This window comes from Felis catus, chromosome B2 (genome assembly GCF_018350175.1).
Source record: "Felis catus isolate Fca126 chromosome B2, F.catus_Fca126_mat1.0, whole genome shotgun sequence".
In the NCBI taxonomy this organism is placed as follows: domain Eukaryota; kingdom Metazoa; phylum Chordata; class Mammalia; order Carnivora; family Felidae; genus Felis; species Felis catus.
Window position 1 is genome coordinate 142,608,160 of NC_058372.1, and position 16,684 is coordinate 142,624,843.

General features: G+C 56.0%; 2 protein-coding genes across 10 annotated transcripts in view; one reads left to right on the plus strand and one right to left on the minus strand.

Annotated features, from left to right (window-relative positions):
- The window catches only part of SYTL3 (synaptotagmin like 3), a 94,023-nt gene extending 87,331 nt beyond the window's left edge, over positions 1-6,692 (plus strand). For 6 of the 8 annotated variants that reach the window (XM_019831441.3, XM_045058310.1, XM_019831440.3 and 3 more), the window contains 5 exons: positions 758-928; positions 2,688-2,793; positions 3,785-3,890; positions 4,814-5,034; positions 6,363-6,692. In XM_019831441.3, coding sequence (XP_019687000.3) covers positions 758-928; positions 2,688-2,793; positions 3,785-3,890; positions 4,814-5,034; positions 6,363-6,472 — 714 coding nt within the window. In that variant the 3' untranslated portion in view covers positions 6,473-6,692. The remainder of the gene's footprint in view (positions 1-757; positions 929-2,687; positions 2,794-3,784; positions 3,891-4,813; positions 5,035-6,362) is intronic. The other 2 variants (XM_045058311.1, XM_045058313.1) reach the window with 1 other exon arrangement.
- Positions 6,693-6,965: 273 nt separating this feature from the next.
- The window catches only part of EZR (ezrin), a 51,144-nt gene continuing 41,425 nt past the window's right edge, over positions 6,966-16,684 (minus strand). For both annotated transcript variants that reach the window (XM_023254543.2, XM_023254544.2), the window contains 6 exons: positions 11,941-12,104; positions 11,516-11,646; positions 10,705-10,865; positions 10,262-10,354; positions 8,433-8,684; positions 6,966-8,313 (listed from right to left, as the gene is read on the minus strand). In XM_023254543.2, coding sequence (XP_023110311.1) covers positions 8,149-8,313; positions 8,433-8,684; positions 10,262-10,354; positions 10,705-10,865; positions 11,516-11,646; positions 11,941-12,104 — 966 coding nt within the window. In that variant the 3' untranslated portion in view covers positions 6,966-8,148. The remainder of the gene's footprint in view (positions 8,314-8,432; positions 8,685-10,261; positions 10,355-10,704; positions 10,866-11,515; positions 11,647-11,940; positions 12,105-16,684) is intronic.

The following is a 16,684-nucleotide window of genomic DNA, read 5'->3' on the forward strand; positions in this document are numbered from 1 at the left end:
GTTTGACTTTTGTTGTTATTGAGAAAATCCAACAAAGAAGCTTGGAACAGGCTGTCAGAGGCTGAGTGGAGTCAGCGGCTCTTGGGAAGCCTGGCCGTGTCCCTGGCCTTCGGGAAGGGGCACAGGGCACCCTCACACAGGGCCTTTGGCCTCTAGTCCCCATGGGGGCAGAAGCCCACCCTCACTGGAGGGGAGGCGCAAGCTTTCTTGGCCTCCGTCTGGGCTGAGGCTTCTGGGGGGGGGGTGGGGGCAAGGGGAGGATGGTCAAGAAATACTGTGTGACCCTGAGTGCTGGCACGGGCCCGTCTAGGCAAATGCCCATGCTAAAAACTCATGCTTTACATTAAAAAAACCAACAACAGCAAAACCCAAAAACCTTGTTTTCAGTATTTTGGGACAATCCTAGCCAGGCAAGTTCAGATCCTAAGCTGGGACAGATCTCGACTTGAGCTGGATGGGGACTTTCGTCCTTGCCTTGGGGACAGAACTTGACAGCGAGAGAGGACTTAGCAACCCACTCTTCCCACCCCCCCACCCCTCCCTGGGGCTGAGCACAGGCCACTTAGCTGGGGAGGGGAGTTGTTCTGTGCTTGAGAAAGCAGAGACACCCCTCACCCCCGCTCCAAGCTGCTCAGCACATCCTGACCCCATCAGGACCCCGGCTCCAGCCTGTGGGAGGAAGGCCCGTGTGGCCCAGGGGAGGGGGGGCAGTGTGGGCTGGGGGCCCAGACTGACCGCCTCTGTTCTGCCTCCACAGTACCGGGTGGAGCCCGCCCAGCTGGTGACCCGGCGGCTGCAGGTCTCCGTGTGGCACCTGGGCACGCTCACCCGGAGGGTGTTTCTTGGAGAGGTGACCATTCCTCTGGCCACATGGGACTTTGAAGACAGCTCGACGCAGTGTTTCTGCTGGTATCCGCTGAGGGCCAAGGTGATGTGTGGTTTGGGACTGAGCTACCCCACTCCCACTGTGAAAACGAAACCCATTCAAAGGGATTGGAGAAGAGAAAACCTACCAGGAAACCTTGGCTGTGACTCTTAGATAGGAACGTCCCACGGAGGAGAGGCTTCATATTGCGATCTCCGGGGTGGGGTTGGGCTGAGGGATCTTTACCTGCTCAGGTTTGTGCCGAGTACCCAAGAGCCCCTTCCTCAGCGTAGCCCAAACAGCAGCCTGGGTCAGGTCTCGGGGTTGAGGCCTCCCCTGCGGGCCACAGGCTGCCCCTGAATTCGGGATCACTTGGTTTCAGCAGGGGAGCCCTTGGCTCCCCGCTGCCATAGCCAGAGTCCACTGCCTGCACCAGTCAGACCGCCCCCTGTCATGCAGGCTGTGAGGTATTGTTTCTAGATGCCCGACCCAGGCACTCCCAGAACAGTAATAGCTGAAAAAAGCTGGGCCAGATGCTCTCGGCAGGGCCGGGGCTGCCCTGACCAGCAGGGATTTCAGGGTGGGGCGCTGGGGAGGCCAGGAGAGGAGGAGCTGATAGATTTAGGGGTCTGCTCACAGGCCACGCAGGTAAGAGGAGAGCCAGGGGAGAAAGGTTCACCTTTCCGGGCAGCTGCTTTTTACTTTCTGTGCCAAGATCCAAGGTTGGGAGAGGGTACGGATGAGGTCATAGGGGAGGAGGAGCGTGGGGCCCTGTCATCTAAGAAATGACTACAGGTGTGCCAATTGCCCCAAAGTCTGGCAGTGAGGCTGAGTTTCTACCAGGCCGGGGCAGGTCCTGTGTGCCGTTTCCTCTCAGAAGCCGGGGAGGCTGATTCGCCGTCTCTCTGATTCCCGGCTTCAGTCAGGTCAAACCGCAAGGGTCTCCAGCCACCTGCTCTCTGTGCTGCTCTGCGCAGCTCGGTATCTACATCCTGGCACCTTACGCTCACCCTTCTCAGAGCCTAGTTTGCCCGCAGACATCCACTTGGGAGGTCTGCTTGGAATGCTTTCTCCTGTCCAAGGTCTGCCTAAGACTTAGCTGAAATCCCACCTCCTCCATGAAGGCTTCCTTGATTCTCCCTGCCAGATGTGCTTTCCCCCAGGATCCTGTACTTGGGTGCCCTGCCTGTCTTCCCTCTAGGACCCCTTGCTTAGGGACAAGACTAGCCACCACCAAGGCTGGTGGGAAGAGAAGGTGCCAGGCTAAAAGACATCCCTCCTAATACCAGCTAATAGACAGTGCGACCCCTCCCTCCACCCCGGCTCACCCTGCTGGATTGGGAGGGTCCTGCTCACAGGCCTGCCCCATTAGTGAGGGTGGAGGCACCCGAGGGCCAGCTGCCTGTGTGTGAGGCAGCCAGGAGACCTAGAGGCCAGTGTAGACAGGGGCTGGCCCCACCCTCTCCTAGGAGTCCTTGTCCTGGGCAACCATTCCTCTTGCTGCAGGACGAATCTAGACCCTTCCTCTGCCCCTCAGGGTTAAAGATAGGATTGGCTTGTAGTCTGGCAAAATCACTCCAGACCAGAGAAGCCACCGGGTATGCAGGGGAGTGTGCTCAGGGCAGTGGAGTGGGAATGGAGAGTCCCCACAAAGGCAGGAAGGACCAGTCCCGCCATGGGCATGTCCACTCCACCCCAGCGCACTCCCCAACCTGCAGAGGCTTTGCAGGGGTAAGGCTAGTGGGGAAGGGGGACAATTAGAGGAGCCCAGAAAGTTCTGGGGGCTGAGGAATCCTGCCTGTGCTTCTGTCTCTCGCCCCAGGCAGAGAAACATAAAGACAGCATTCTTCCAAATAATGGAGAACTTGCAGTCCGGGCCAAACTGGTCTTCCCTGCAGGGCCGAGAAAGCTCAAAGAGGCCCAAGAAGGTAGGTGGCCTCCAGCCCCACGAATGTTCATCTGTCACCGTGTCACTGTCTCCAGAGCAACAGGTGGGATGACGATTTCCTTTTCTGCCACCCGCTGAGCCTGCAATGCTCCAGTGACTTTCCAGGATCTGGGAAGCTCAGCCTGGGGAGTGGGTTCTTGGAACCTATGACTTGGAACGGAAGTGAGGGGCCAAAGAGGCCACCACGCCTTTGATGTCCACTTTGCGAGGCTCTGAGGACACCAGCCCTGGGGCTTTCCTCCCAGGGGGCTGGTGGTCTGGACAGTCCCCCTGGTGCAAACCACCCCGCTGCCACCTGTCTGGAGCAGGGAATGTTCCCCTGACCGCCTGCACGTAGGTTGGGAGTATGGCTCCTTAGGAGAACCAAGAGCACATCTCAAGGCGCTGGGGCCTACAAGGCTCTGCGTGAATGCGCACCGGCTCCCAAGCAGGGAGTTATTGCCCAGCAAGATAAGGGATCAAGGGCAGGCGCTTGAGGTGCTTACAGGAGATTTAAGTGAAATAAAGTGGGGCTTATGGAAGAGAGGAGGGTGGAGGGGGACGAGGGAACGCGTGATCCCATGATGCGTTTGGTGACCTCTTACTTGCCTGGAAGAGGAAGGTCTGTGGCCAGAGCTCACAGGGCCACCAGCAGGCCAACCCCCTAGAAGAGAGGTCTTGGGGCCCCCACATCCCCCCAAACCACCCCCGGCAGCTAGACCGAAACCCCTACAGCCTTCCTCTCCTTGGGTCCCTCTTTACTATCTTTGCAGCTTCCATTCTTGGATTTGGGTGATCCCTCCATCCTGTCGCCACGCTAGCCTTGCAGTGGGACAGCATGTGAACAAGGCCAGCAGAGCCTTCCCCCAGTGGATGTCCTCCTCTTCCCGTCTGCTCCCTTGGGGCCTCAGGGCTCTAATGTCCTCTTGCTGTCGGTTTTGGGGTGCTACGTGCAGAAGTGGGGCTCACAGCAAATGCTGCTTTCCTTCCAGGGACGGGAGATGGGCCATCCCCTAACGGTCAGCTTTGTCTGGTCGTGCTGGGAGCCAAGAATTTAGCTGTGCGGTCAGATGGTACCCTAAACTCCTTTGTTAAGGGGTAAGTATTCTATTTAATCAACCATCATTTACCGATTCCTGGAAGCTACATAGGAAACACCAGAAAGGGCAAGCCATTTTGAATTTGTATTTTAGCTTTCCTGGGAAAATCCGACACTGTGTTAAAGACTCCGATTTCCAGAACTCAGGGGATTTGGCCGTGTGGAGGCTAGATCTGGAACACTGCGTTTTAACCCCAAACCCAGATCTTACTGGTTCATATAATTGCATCAGAAAGTCAGCCTTTCCTGGCTGAAACGGAGCTTGGAAAAAAGCAGTGCGTTTGGCACGCATTCCCTCAGCTTAGCATCTCCTCCTGGAGTAACAAGAAGATGGAGTCTGTTTATTTCATCCTTATCCACTACAGGTGTGCCGGTGTCTCTAAAAGTAAAGCACCACCATTAATTACTATACAGAACTGCTTTGTCCCCAGTGACATAATGGAAAAATGGGGGCTTACCGTGTCAAGACAGCGCTGAGTTCCTATCCTCAGGCTGCCACATAACATATGGCCTTGGGCGACTTATGTGGCCCTTCTGCATTTACTTCCTGAGAACAGGGTTAAGGGGAGAGAATGTGTGTGCGGAGTCCCCGTCCCTGGGTAGCAGGTCTAAAGCCCCGCTTTGCCTGGTGGTAGGCATTACCGAGGAGGGGGGATTACGATGAGGGGCCGAGTGGCCTGGAATCCCAATTACCCTTAGCGTCTGGAGCAGACTTTAGCCCTAAATCCGGAACATCCTAGCAAGAGGTCACATGGCCAATCTTGCGATTCCCATCCTGGTTCCCGGCTTGGAATTTTTCTTTTGTGGTGGATTTAGCCCTTCCGGAGGGCACCAGGGGCGGAAGCCGGGCAGGACAGGAACTGCAGAGTCAGGGTCTCTCTCTCTCTCTCTCTCTCTCTCTCTCTCTCTCTCTCTCCTGCAGCTGCCTGACTCTGCCAGACCAACACAAGCTGAAGCTCAAGTCCCCAGTCATCAAGAAGCAAGCTTGCCCCCAGTGGAAGCACTCCTTCACGTTCAGTGGCGTAAGCCCTTCTCAGCTGAGGCAGTCCAGCCTGGAGTTAACCGTCTGGGACCAGGCCATCTTTGGTGTGAACGACCGCTTGCTGGGGGCAGCCAGGCTTGGTTCCAGTAAGTCCGTCCGAGGTATTTATTGGGCCTAAGCAGCACGGCTTATCCTTAGCGACTGTCTTAACGTGGTTACCACTGAAAGGGCAATCGTGCTTCCATGATGGCAGGTGATTTGGCGGACTTGGAAATGGCCTAACTCACCATAATTAAGGAGATGGCCACGTCTAGTTCTCACTCTACAACTGAGCTCTAATAGAGAAGCATTTCAACAATTTAGATCAGATGTAGATGTGCTAACGACACAAAAATGATAGGCTTCAAAATGGGCTGGGAACAGTACTGGCTTTTGTTCGTGGTGTCCATCATAAAAGGATTATTTTCTTATGGGAAAATACCTTAATCCAAACAAATGGCGACTCAAAGCTCAGAAAGAGTGGGATGAAAGGGTGATGCTCCTCAGTGTCGCTGGGCTGGGGTGCTGCTGGCTTTGTGGGGGAGGCGGCCCTTGGTGCAGGGGGTCGCACACCCTGGTCCCTGCCCACAAGTAGTGCCCCTCAAACACTGTGCCAACCAGAGACACCTGCACCCATCTCCAGAGCCCCCACTCCCCGCCCCAGGCCCTCTGAAGACAAACCAGAATCCCTCAATTACTGTTTTGAAAGGAACATTCTTCAAGGCACACCCCCTTCCCGTCGGGATTCCTTTCTGTCTGCAAACCTGGCTCCCAGTCTGGGACACCCCCTCCCCTCGATCCACGGCCACAGTAATGTATTAAGACCGTCCACTCACCTCGAAGAGCCAACCCACCAAACGCGTCCCCTCCTTTCAAACTATGGGAAAGAAAGCAGCTTTGGGCTCTGAAGTCCGCACAGGATTTAGGGAGGCCCAAGCGCGTTCTGTTCCAAGTTTCGTATCGGGGCAGAGGTGGTCTTGCCCTTCCTCACCAGTGGTTGGCATTTTCATATGGTCTTGAGGTGAAAAACGCTTTAAGAGGTTTGTCTTTGGCTTTTTAAAATACTTTTTAGAGTAAGAGCCTGAATGGGGGAGGGGCAGGGAAGGGGACAGAGAATCTGAAGCGGGCTCTGTGCTGACAGCCAGTCGAATGCTTAACTGACTGAGCCACCCAGGTGCCTCGATTGTCCTCCTTTTTAAAAAGCCAAGGTGAGGCGCCTGGGTGGGTCAGTCGGTAAAGCGTCTGGCTCTTGATTGTGGCTCAGGTCACAATCTCACGGTTCGTGGGTTCGAGCCCCACGCTGGGCTCTGCGCTGGCAGCACGGAGCCTGCTTGGGGCTCTCTCCCCCCCCACTCGCGCTCTCAAAAATAATAAAGCCGAGGAAAGGGCTGGGAAGGTGGCATGTCTCGTCACCCCCCATTACTGATTTGTCACCTCACTGCCCTCGCAGAGGAAGACGCAGCTGGCGGCGTGGACTCATGCTCTCAGTCAGAGCTTCAATGGCAGAAAGTCCTTTCCAGCCCCAATCTGTGGACAGACCTGACACTCATTCTTCACTGACGCCAAGGTTCCAGTCCGCAGTGGGAGTCTCGAGTGCCGCATGCCAGAAGGTGGCTGGACGCGTGGGTGTGGACACTCGCCGGCTGCAGCTGTAGCGAGAACATTCCTCCACACCCCCACGTGTATTTATGTTCAACGGCTGATGGTATTAACATGAGTCTCGGGTTGGTTTTGTGCTGAGGTGTGGAAATGGTCCGATTTCAATAAATGGTCAACACTCCCCTCTGTCCCCTGATGCTTATCAGAGAGTGAAACTTACGGCATATGCATTTGAAAGAAACATTAAGAGCCCTGGCGGGTGTTAGGTCCCTCGAGGAGGCAGATCAGGCTGCCCCGGGGAGTGCCGAGGGGACCCCCGTGTCGGCTGGGTAAGCGCCAGGGTCCACCCGAGGGGCAGCAGGTCTGGAGAGCACGGCCCCCAGGGCCGCTCGGATGCAGAGTCCGATGAGGGCCCTCCCACCCCGACACGCAAGTACACACCCATGGCCACAGCTTGCCTTGCACATCTTTTTATTTCTCAATCTGTGGTGCGGGGTTCATCTGCACAGGACTCTTGCCCGGAAAGGAAAAGGACACAGCTGAGCGCGACAGGGCACCGGTGGCGAGACCTGGCATTTCAACAACTTTTCGAGGAAGCGGTAGGTCAGAACAGGTTCTCCTTGTGGGAACGGAGACCGGACCAGGTTGGAAGAGCCCCTTCATAGCTGGGTGGGGCCTGAATTATCCGAACAGCATGTGTGCATGGTTTCAAACAAGAAGCTTGGACAGAAAACCGAGCCGTGCATAGTCCGTTACGTGCACAGAGAGCAGAGTGAAAAGTCATGTTCACAGATGTGATTATAGCAGTTAATCAACCTCATCACTGCCCTCACGTCACATCACCTGCCATGGTTGCATGGTTTTTAATATGTAATTCTTTTATTCTGTAAAAGGTAACAAAATATACAGAATGAAACTTTCCCTTTGTAAAACTAATGTTACAAACCCATATTGTCACATATATAAATACTATTCTCGACAGCTGATCATTAATTGGTGTGAGTCCAACAAGGTAGCCCTTCTGTTAAGCAAGAAAACAAAAGTTCATCTAAGACTGGAGTGTCCTCCCTGTTGATCCCGAACTGGAGGAGGGGAGGAAGAAAAATCAGTGTGTGCACTGTGTGTGAGTGCTTTAGACTCGGTTTTCAAGATAATTTTCACCCCTCAAAAAACAAATATACAAAGATGGATCCTTCATAGAAATCAAAAATCAACTTGAGCTAATTTCAAATACAGAAAAAAGTATGGCACAGAATATAAGCCACGATGTGGTTTTAATTACAGGGAATCTTGTATCACACATGCCAGCATGGACTTCACAGGCATCTTTCCTTAATTCAGTCCTGCTGTAGGCAAAGACCAGGAGGTGATTCAATAACAGTAATAATGAAACCGGGCCTGTTTGGCACAATGATACAATTGGGAAAAATAAACCAGGGAAGCGTCCACTGATCCCAGCCCCAGAATATTCCCGCTGACATAACTACTCTCATTTTAAAGGAACTGGACTTCGATGGGGGTGGGGGTTCTAGATTTAAAGAACTACAAATACAAGCTCTGGAGTCTGCCAGCGATCCCCCCACAAAGCCCAGAGGTGAGGCCCCACCCCTGTGCCCCACCCCACCCCAGTCCTGGCCTCACATGGCCTCGAACTCGTCGATCCGCTGCTTGGTGTTGCCCTGCCGGATCTGACGCAGCGTCTTGTACTTGTCCCGGCCTTGCCTCATGTTCTCGTTGTGGATGATGTCGTTGTGGGTCCTCTTGTTCTCGTCCCTGGCCTGGGACAGCTCGTTGGTCAGGGTCTACAACGTGAAGCAGCACAGGTCAGGCACGACCAGGAGAGGTGGGTGCGGGGGGACAGCCCCCGCGCCACCCTGGGAGACAGGAGGAGGAGGGGCGCCCCCCCGCCCGCTGCCCTCACCATCAGCTGCCGCTGCACCCGCTCGTTCTTCTCGGCCTCGGTGATGCGCTTCTCCTCGTTGCGGTCATCCAAGATGCCCTCGCTCGAGAGCTCGGCGCTGTAGCCCGTGTGCTCTGCGCCCTCGTCCTGCAGGCTGTCCTGGACGTGGTAGCTCACCGGCTCGTAGACAGGGGGGGGCGGGGGCGGGGGGGCGGTCATCACCAGGTGCAGCTCCTCCTTGGTCTTCACCAAGTCGTCCTGGGCTTCTTTGGCCTTTGAAAGTAGTCGGGACACAGGTGACCACTTGTCACGTGGAACCACGTGTTTAGACCATCTTTGGAAGAATCCCCTTTTCTTAAACCAACGAAGGCTTCTGCACCTCGTCTCGCCACTCGCCTCCCCTTCCCCTGGCGGGCTGGGTGCATGAGCCTAAGCGGCACGGAGCGGAGGAGGGGACCACGTGTCCCTGTGCAGGGTGTGACCAGCCTCTTCCCGAGTCTGGGGCTCCAGATCCTCTGAGCAGTTCTCAACCGTGCCCAGGGCACAAAAAAAACTGATGCCAGGGGGTCGACTTTAAGAACCATAGCTTCTTGGGCGCCTAAGTAGCTCAGTTGGTTGAGCATCGGCTTTGGCTCAGGTCATGATCTCACGGTTCATGAGTTTGAGCCCCACACATCCGGCTCTGTGCTGACAGCTCAGAACCTGGAGCCTGCTTCGGATTCTGTGTCTCCCTCTCTCTGCCCCTCCCCCACTTGCATTCTCTTAATAATAAAAAAAATTTTTTTAAAAAACCCCATACTTTTCTTCTGTGCCTAATTCTAGAATATGTTCATTGTATAGGTTTCTTAAAGGGAACTTACTAAACAAGAAACCCTCTAGCCACCAGAAAAAGCCACTATAGTGTTTTAGAGTGCAGCTTTGTTCTCCTTCCTGGTGTGGCCACTCTTCATTAAGCTCCTCACTGCCTGCCTGCACTGTGTTCAAGCACTTTCCTACCTGCCATTACCCCTAAACCTTCCGGCAACTTCTTGGCGGTACAAATAATCATGCCTACTTTGCTGCCATGCCAGCCCTGGAGATGAGCTTAGTTTGAAATCAGCTTTTGCCACTTAATACCTTATAATGAGTGCTTTCTCCAAAACCTAAAGACCGGAGATCTGCATGCAACTTGGATTCGGGGCGTGGGGGCCGAATGGTGAGGGAGGCACCAGGGAAGGACAGTGGGAGGTCCATGTGGGGGGCTGTCACAGCTCAGATGTCTACACGGAACCACATCCAAAGCTCCCCCGGGGACCATGCTTTTCTGCTGGGTGTGGGGGACTCCCGGCTGGAGAGACCGGCTCCCCGGACACTGCAGCGGAACATGGTTCTTACTGTTACAGCTACAATTCATTCAACCCTCTGCAGGTTGGTCCTCAGAGCAACCTTACAGGTTGGCTATTAGTCCTGATCTGCAACGAGGAAACTGAGGCTTGGAGAGGTCAGGCCCCTGTCCTATCACACAGGGAGGAACAGAGTGGAGACCCTTGCCTGCATCCTGAGACCTTGAGCCTGGGCCTTTGCATGGTGCCTCGCTGCATACGCTAGGGGTCTCGAGAGGCAGGAGGCCTTGGGTGGCCCGTTGCCAGGGGCACCCACACAGCTGCGTCTGAAGCTGGCGCCTGATGGGGCCAAAAGGTCTGAGGCGGGGGGCGGGGACACGGCAAGGTGGGTGGAAGTGAACCCGAGGCTCCCTGCCGGGCAGACCGAGCCTGCCCCTGGGGGGGTCTGGCTCATGATGTGGGGGGGGGGGGGAGCATGGGGGGGGGGGGCGTGTGCTGCCAGCCCCAGCCCCGAGTGCGCGCACTCACCCTGTGCTGCCACTCCTCCACCTCGTCCTCCTTGCGCCGCCGGGCCTCCTCCAGGAGCGCGATCTTGGCGGTGTACTCGGCCAGCTCCGCGGCCTGGCGGGGCGCACGAAGCTCCGATTACCGCGGGGCCTGTGGCCAGAGCCCTCTTGCCGACGGACGGCCACGTGTTTTGGCAACTGGCCCCGTGGGCAACTCAGCCTCGTCCCCGCCTTCTCCCCGGCCGCTGCTGCCCACTGTGTCCTCGAGGCCTCGCTCAGAGGACCACAGTGGAACCACCCGAGGTCCACCCACCGGGACGGCCTCTCCCACCAGGCTGAAAGCCTTCGAGCAGGTGGTTTTCCGGCCACGGACACAAAGGACGGATGATACAGCAGGTGTCACTGTGTCATCCCCAGAGGCGGCCTCTCCGTGCTTCAGCCTCGTGAAACTCAGGGAGCTCGTACCAGCTGCTCCTGGCTCTTTATCTGATCCGCCGCCTGCCGCTCCAGCTCCTCCTTGGCCCGCAGAGCGGCCACGCGGTCAGCCTCCAGGCGCTCTGCCTCCTCCTGTGCACGCTTCCTCTCCTCCTCCAGCTGCAGGGCTCTCTGAATCTGGTCCGAGAGTTCTGGAGAGAGGGCACAGACCCAGGACTGCTCGACGGCTTCGGCCAGGGGCCCCGAATTCCCAGCCCAGAGGCACGGGATGGGGGCCGGGGCGGGAACCACCCCACGGGCTACAAAGCACTGCACCGGGGCCTCTGCTTCCACGGACACCGAAGGGAAAAGCACTCTGGGGTGCGTTCCTGCTGCGCACATCGGCATCCTCACCATGGTCAGAAACTGCCGCGCAGGGTTTCTCCCTCCTGGCCAGGGCCAGGCTCTCCTGGCAAATGCAGAAACTGCACCGCCTGCCCAAGTTTTAGTTTCTAAGACGGGCCAGGGCCACGTGGCATGGTTTGGGCAGTCACTAGCCGGTGACCTTGGGCAAACTGTTTTACCCGCTAAACTTTAACATCCTCAACAGGAAAATGGGGGTAACTCAGTACTAACCCCAAAGGAGTGAGGAATGGAAATTTAAAAGGATGATGTGCAGAAAGCACTTAGAACCGTACAGAACCATCCGATCCAACCCCTCGTCATCGGCTCTGGTCCGCGAGCCTCTACTGTGGGTGCCGTGTTCACCGGAGACCATCCTGGCTGTGAGCGTACTGCCCGGCCACCTGGCCCTCGCCGCGGGGACGCTGGCCTACGGCAAAAGTGCCCAGCACACACCCACCTTTCTCTGCCTTCTTGGTTTTCTGCTCGAAGTCCTGCAGCCTGAGCATCAGCTCCTCCTTCTCCCGCATCATCTGCTCCTTCTCTCTCTCCACGGTTTCTCTCCTCTTCTTCTCGGTTTCCAGCTGCTGCCTGTTGGGCGGGGGGACACGGGAAGGCTAGGAGCTGGCAGGCACTTGCCACGTCACCAGCGCCCAGTCCAGGACCGCCCTCCAATGGAAGGGACTCCGCAGTGGCAGCAGCGACCCCCGGCGCTCCCGCCCCGGGGCCCTCCCGCCGCCCGGCCCGCAGCGAGGCAGCTCCACCCTCGTTGGCCAGGTGAGGTGCCCGCGGCTCCTCCGATGGGGAAGGGCCCGGGTGTCCCGCGGGCAGTGAGCCCAGGCAGACGCCGCGCCGCCCCGCCCCGCTGGCCTCCCGCCCGCTCACCGCTCCAGCTGCTTCTGGTGCTTCTCCTCCCGCGCCTGAGCCTTCATCTGTTGCACCTCGATGGTGTCGGGCTTCCTGCGGCGCATGTACAGCTCGTGATTGCCCATGCACAGCTGCAGGATCCGCTTGTTAATTCGCAGGCGGGGGGCATAGAACACGAAGTCCTACAGAACAGAACAGGGCCGACCCTCAGGGGGAGCTCCCTCCTCTGGCTGTCTTCTTCCAAACCCGACTTCACAAAGTTCCGGATAACCTTTTCCAAAAGGACAAATGGGGCCACAGTGGGGCTTCAAGGAAAAGCCAGGGACAACAAGTGGCCAGACAGAAAGTCCCTGGTGTCACCGGATTTGGATTCTCCGGAACAAAGGGAGCAAGTGCGTGTGGTCTTTGCGGGTGTACACGCGCACTGAAACCCCTCTGGCTGGACTACGAAGCCCCTCTCTGGGTCAGGGGGTCTTACGGCCTTGGGAAACCCAGCACCCCGATTCCCGTGCTGCCTGATCTGCAGGTAACACCCATCCCCAGCAACCCCAGAGCCACCATGTCCAAGTCTTGCCTGGGGTGTGGCTGGTCTCCCTGCCTCAACCGTCACCTCCTACACTGCCACCAGCTGTCAATCGGGTCACTACCGGACGCCTGACGCCAACCTGTCTCCAGGACCAGGTACAAATGCCGTGGCAGGGCACGTGTGTGTGGAGGCTTCTGGCTCCGGCTCCAGCCTACCCCTTGTTCACCTGAACTGCACTTTCGTGCCCCCAAACAGATTTGCTCAAAGCATCTTTGCTACTTGGGAAGTACTGTCCAATCCCATAAACCCAGGGGTACCGGCACATCAGGAGACGGCATGAAGCCATCATCTCCGGTCTCTGCGACCCCTCCCGTGTCCCCTGCACTTGAGGGGGTCATCCACACTTTCCTCGGCTGACTTGTATTGGTCTCCATCTTCTACTGGACAGGCACCTCCCTTGCCAGCAGGCCTGTGTTCATCCATCTCTGTCTCAAGGACCCAACTAATACCCTATATTTACCAGGTGCTGGAGTTTACACAGCGCTGCCACGGCTGAGCCTGTGACCTTGAGTGAGTCATTTCCTCTGAGGCTGAACACCGTCAGCTGCACAGTGGGGAGGACAGTAATCTAACTGGACTGCTCAGAAGATTAACTCAGATCCTGTTTGTCAGGACTCAGAATGGGGTCTGGCAGGACAGGAGTTGCCTGGTACACAGAGGCTCAGACAGAGTGCTGGCTGCCTTATGAAAGTGGAACCTTTTTGAAGAGAACAGACCAAACAAAGCATCCAAGAACGTTAGGACTATGAGCACAGAAGTCCGGGATGTGCCACAGGGAGGTCACACGACTTCGCCTCCTAGCTCCAGCTACTGCTGTGATTAATGCAGGGGATGGGAGGGGAGAGAGGGTTTAGAAACTGGTGAGAAGTTGTTTTTAAATGCCAGTCTGCTTCCGCTTTTTTCCCCTTTCTCTTCTCAGTACGGGGCTCCTGGCATCCAGATTCTGACCAGGGGAAGGGGAACAGGGGAAGGGTGGATGAAACAAAGACACAGCAGCTTCTGCAACCCGAAGGGACATGCCACTGAGCTGAGCAACACGCCCCGAAGGCCCTATGTAGCCTCTCTGTTTTTTCATCTGTGCCAGAAATGCTGGAAAGACAGTAATGTTGAACCCGAGAGCCCACGGAGTTCCCGGGGGTGGGGGGGCTCTCCTCGGGCTTCCACACACTCGTGACGAAGTCATCGGGTTTCCCAGGGAGTGTCTGCAGAGCTGGGAGAAGCAGGTGTGTTCACCGCGCACCTATCTCTGTTACACAAGAGAAACCGATCTTCTGTTAGGGCCGCGCGGGCATGCCACCCAAAAAGATGTCAACTGTGGCTAAGCGTTGCAAAGGAGCTCCGATTAGCACCAACTCCTCCTTACAAAGACGTCAAGGGACAGAAACTGCGGTAGCATCATGGCGGCAGGTGATCCTGAGTCAAGCTCTGCACACAGCCTGAGAGAAGAGGAAATTTCCTACGCTGCCTTTGAAGGAGGCTGGTTTCCGACTTCAAGTTAAAAACAAAAACTGAAACCAGTATTTATTTAAGGATTTCTAAATCCAAGTACCCAGCCCATGCCTCCTCATGCAAAACCACAACACCAACTAGACCTGGAGCGGACCTTCCCAACCCTGGAGAGAACGGACGTCCTAAAACCTGAAACTCGAGGCATGAGGCGAGTTCAAGGGAACGGATCCAAGTCCCTAAGGATACAAGAGAAGGAGATGGAAACGCAAGTGAAGCGAGGAGCCCCACGAGCCTCCAGGAGGCCGCCCTCGACTGAGGGCAGAGCTGCTCCCAGGGAAACGGCGGTTTTCCTAAATTAAACAGGTAGCTGCCAGAGCCCTCACTCTTCCACGAAGCCACAGGGACAAAAAGCCCTTTTTGAAGGAGGCAGAGCCGGTCTCTGCCCCCGCAGGATGACAGGGCAGGGGGCAGGCTCCGAGCACTCTCGGTGCCCCAGCCCGCCGTGCAGTGTCCCAGCAGGCAGGAGGAGAGCCAGCTTTTATAAGGGACACGCCCGGTCGCCGGGAGCACGGGCGACAGTGGCTCGTCTGTAAGCCTGCCACGGAAACTGCCCTCCACGAGTCAGCCTCAGCAAAGGAATCCTAAGCCACACCAGCGAGCCAGCCCGGACCTCTGGCGTTTCCTTGTCTGTCTCCTGGGCCAACGGGATTCTCTACGGCCCCGAGTACAGGGCCAGAAGCGGGGCAGTGCCGCAGAGGCAGGAAGGAGCAGAGCGACCCTGGCGAGGTGCGGAGGGGGACGGGGATGCGTCCCCTCAAACCAGCTCCTCACTTGGAACCCCTGCCCCCCCCTCCCCCCCCGACAGGAGCCTGACAAGGTCGGCCTTCTTGGTGAGGTAGTCCCAACCACCTGGAGCGGTCACACCGTCCCCCGTCCCCTCATCCTGATTTGTTACTAAATATAACCACACTGTTGAATTCACCGCCGGAAAGCACGGTACTTGTTTTCATCCGTCTCTTGCACTAGAGCGTGGACCATGAGGACAGGAACCCCATGCTGTGTGCACAATCCTACAAGAGCCTGCTCGCAGTATGCCACCAACCAGTGCTTCTCTCGCCTTTTCTTTAATCAGCGGCCCCACACAGAACTAGTATATAGTAAAAGTATGCTCAGCTGATTCAACCTTTGCTTGGAATTTTAAGATCAGGAAATATTCGGGAGGGAGGCAAACCGTAAGAGACTGAACTACTGAGAACTAAGGGTTGATGGGGGGTGGGGGAGAGGGGAAAGTGGGTGGTGGGCATTGAGGGGGGCACCCGCTGGGATGAGCACTGGGTATTGTATGGAAAGCATTTGACAATAAGTTTAAAAAAAAAAAAAAAGGAAATATTCTTCAGGTTTTCAAAAGCTAAACTTAAGCCAAATTAAGAAACGCACGCGCATGCGCGCGCACCCACCCCCCACCCCCCCCCACATTAATCCTTAAGTAGTCCAGTCCAGTATTCTTGCTTCTGCCAAACTTCTTTAAACAGTTCTGAAAACTGAGCACCACCCTATGGGCAGACGGCAGCCTACCCAAGGACTTGAGGGTCTTCTCACTGTCCCAACTGCCCCACCTCAGGGCCCATGGTAACATGGGGACACTGTGACCCTTGGGCTGCGATGCTGCATGTTAACGTGGCCTGTTACCATGGAGCTCGCAACTCGGTATTAAATGCTGCTTTAATTGTAAATAACTGGGCAACTACCCACTGAGTAGGGGGTCAAGAGTTTACAAACAGCAGGAAACGTTTTCAATAAAGGAGAAAATACTTTCACAAACAGCGTCAAGACCTGTTTTTCACTTACGCCAGACTAACTGATACGTGGGGAGGGGCAGTTGGACAATAATGCGGCTCACTGTTCCACGTGGGTCACTTGTTGCCCAGCGGGGCCCCGGCCCAGGAAGGCTCCCGACGCCCTGGCCTGGACCACAGCCCATGCTGGCCTCTCCAAGCCCAACACTGTAACCAAGACACAAAGTCCTTTACGATCTACAGTTCTGTAAAAATCATAACAGGCTCACGGGATGAGAGAATCCTTTAAGTGACAGTTTTAAGAACCAGATTTCTGATTAGAAGACAAAATCCTCACTCATTCCGTCACACTACGGCATGTACGTCTCAAATTTTCTCACCAAATAGCTGAAAGCTTACACGTTAGCAGAATCAACGATAAAACCGAATGCGTTTCCTGCACACACCAGTCTTTGCGGTTGTTAGTTAACAGTCTACGTTCTTCAGACTGCAGGAAATGAAGTCCCTTTTCTAGCTAAGTCCTCCCAGGAAGTGTCCCACCAGCCTCATCTCTGTGAGGACCCACTTCCCACATCAGCTCCAACGCGAAGGCACCTGCGTAAAGCGCACTGGAGGGGGCAGACGGTGCTTGGAGAAAAGCAGAGGGGCACAGTCCCGGAAGAGAATGTAGGTGGGGGACAGGAGGACCCGCGGTGCCCTGGATGCAGGTGTGACTTTTCGTAACGTGGTAAATTGCAAAGACGGCTCAGAAAGCCAACTCGGGCCCTTGAGACTTGTGCCCCAACTGGCTTCCAGGGAGGTGCCGACGAGAGCCCCCACCCCAGGTACACCATCTGGAGGCAGGTTGGTTTTCCGCAGGAAAACGAACATTTCACAAGCCCAGAAATGCAACCTTTCATGAAATGCTTATCATTTGGTCAATGACTCAGAA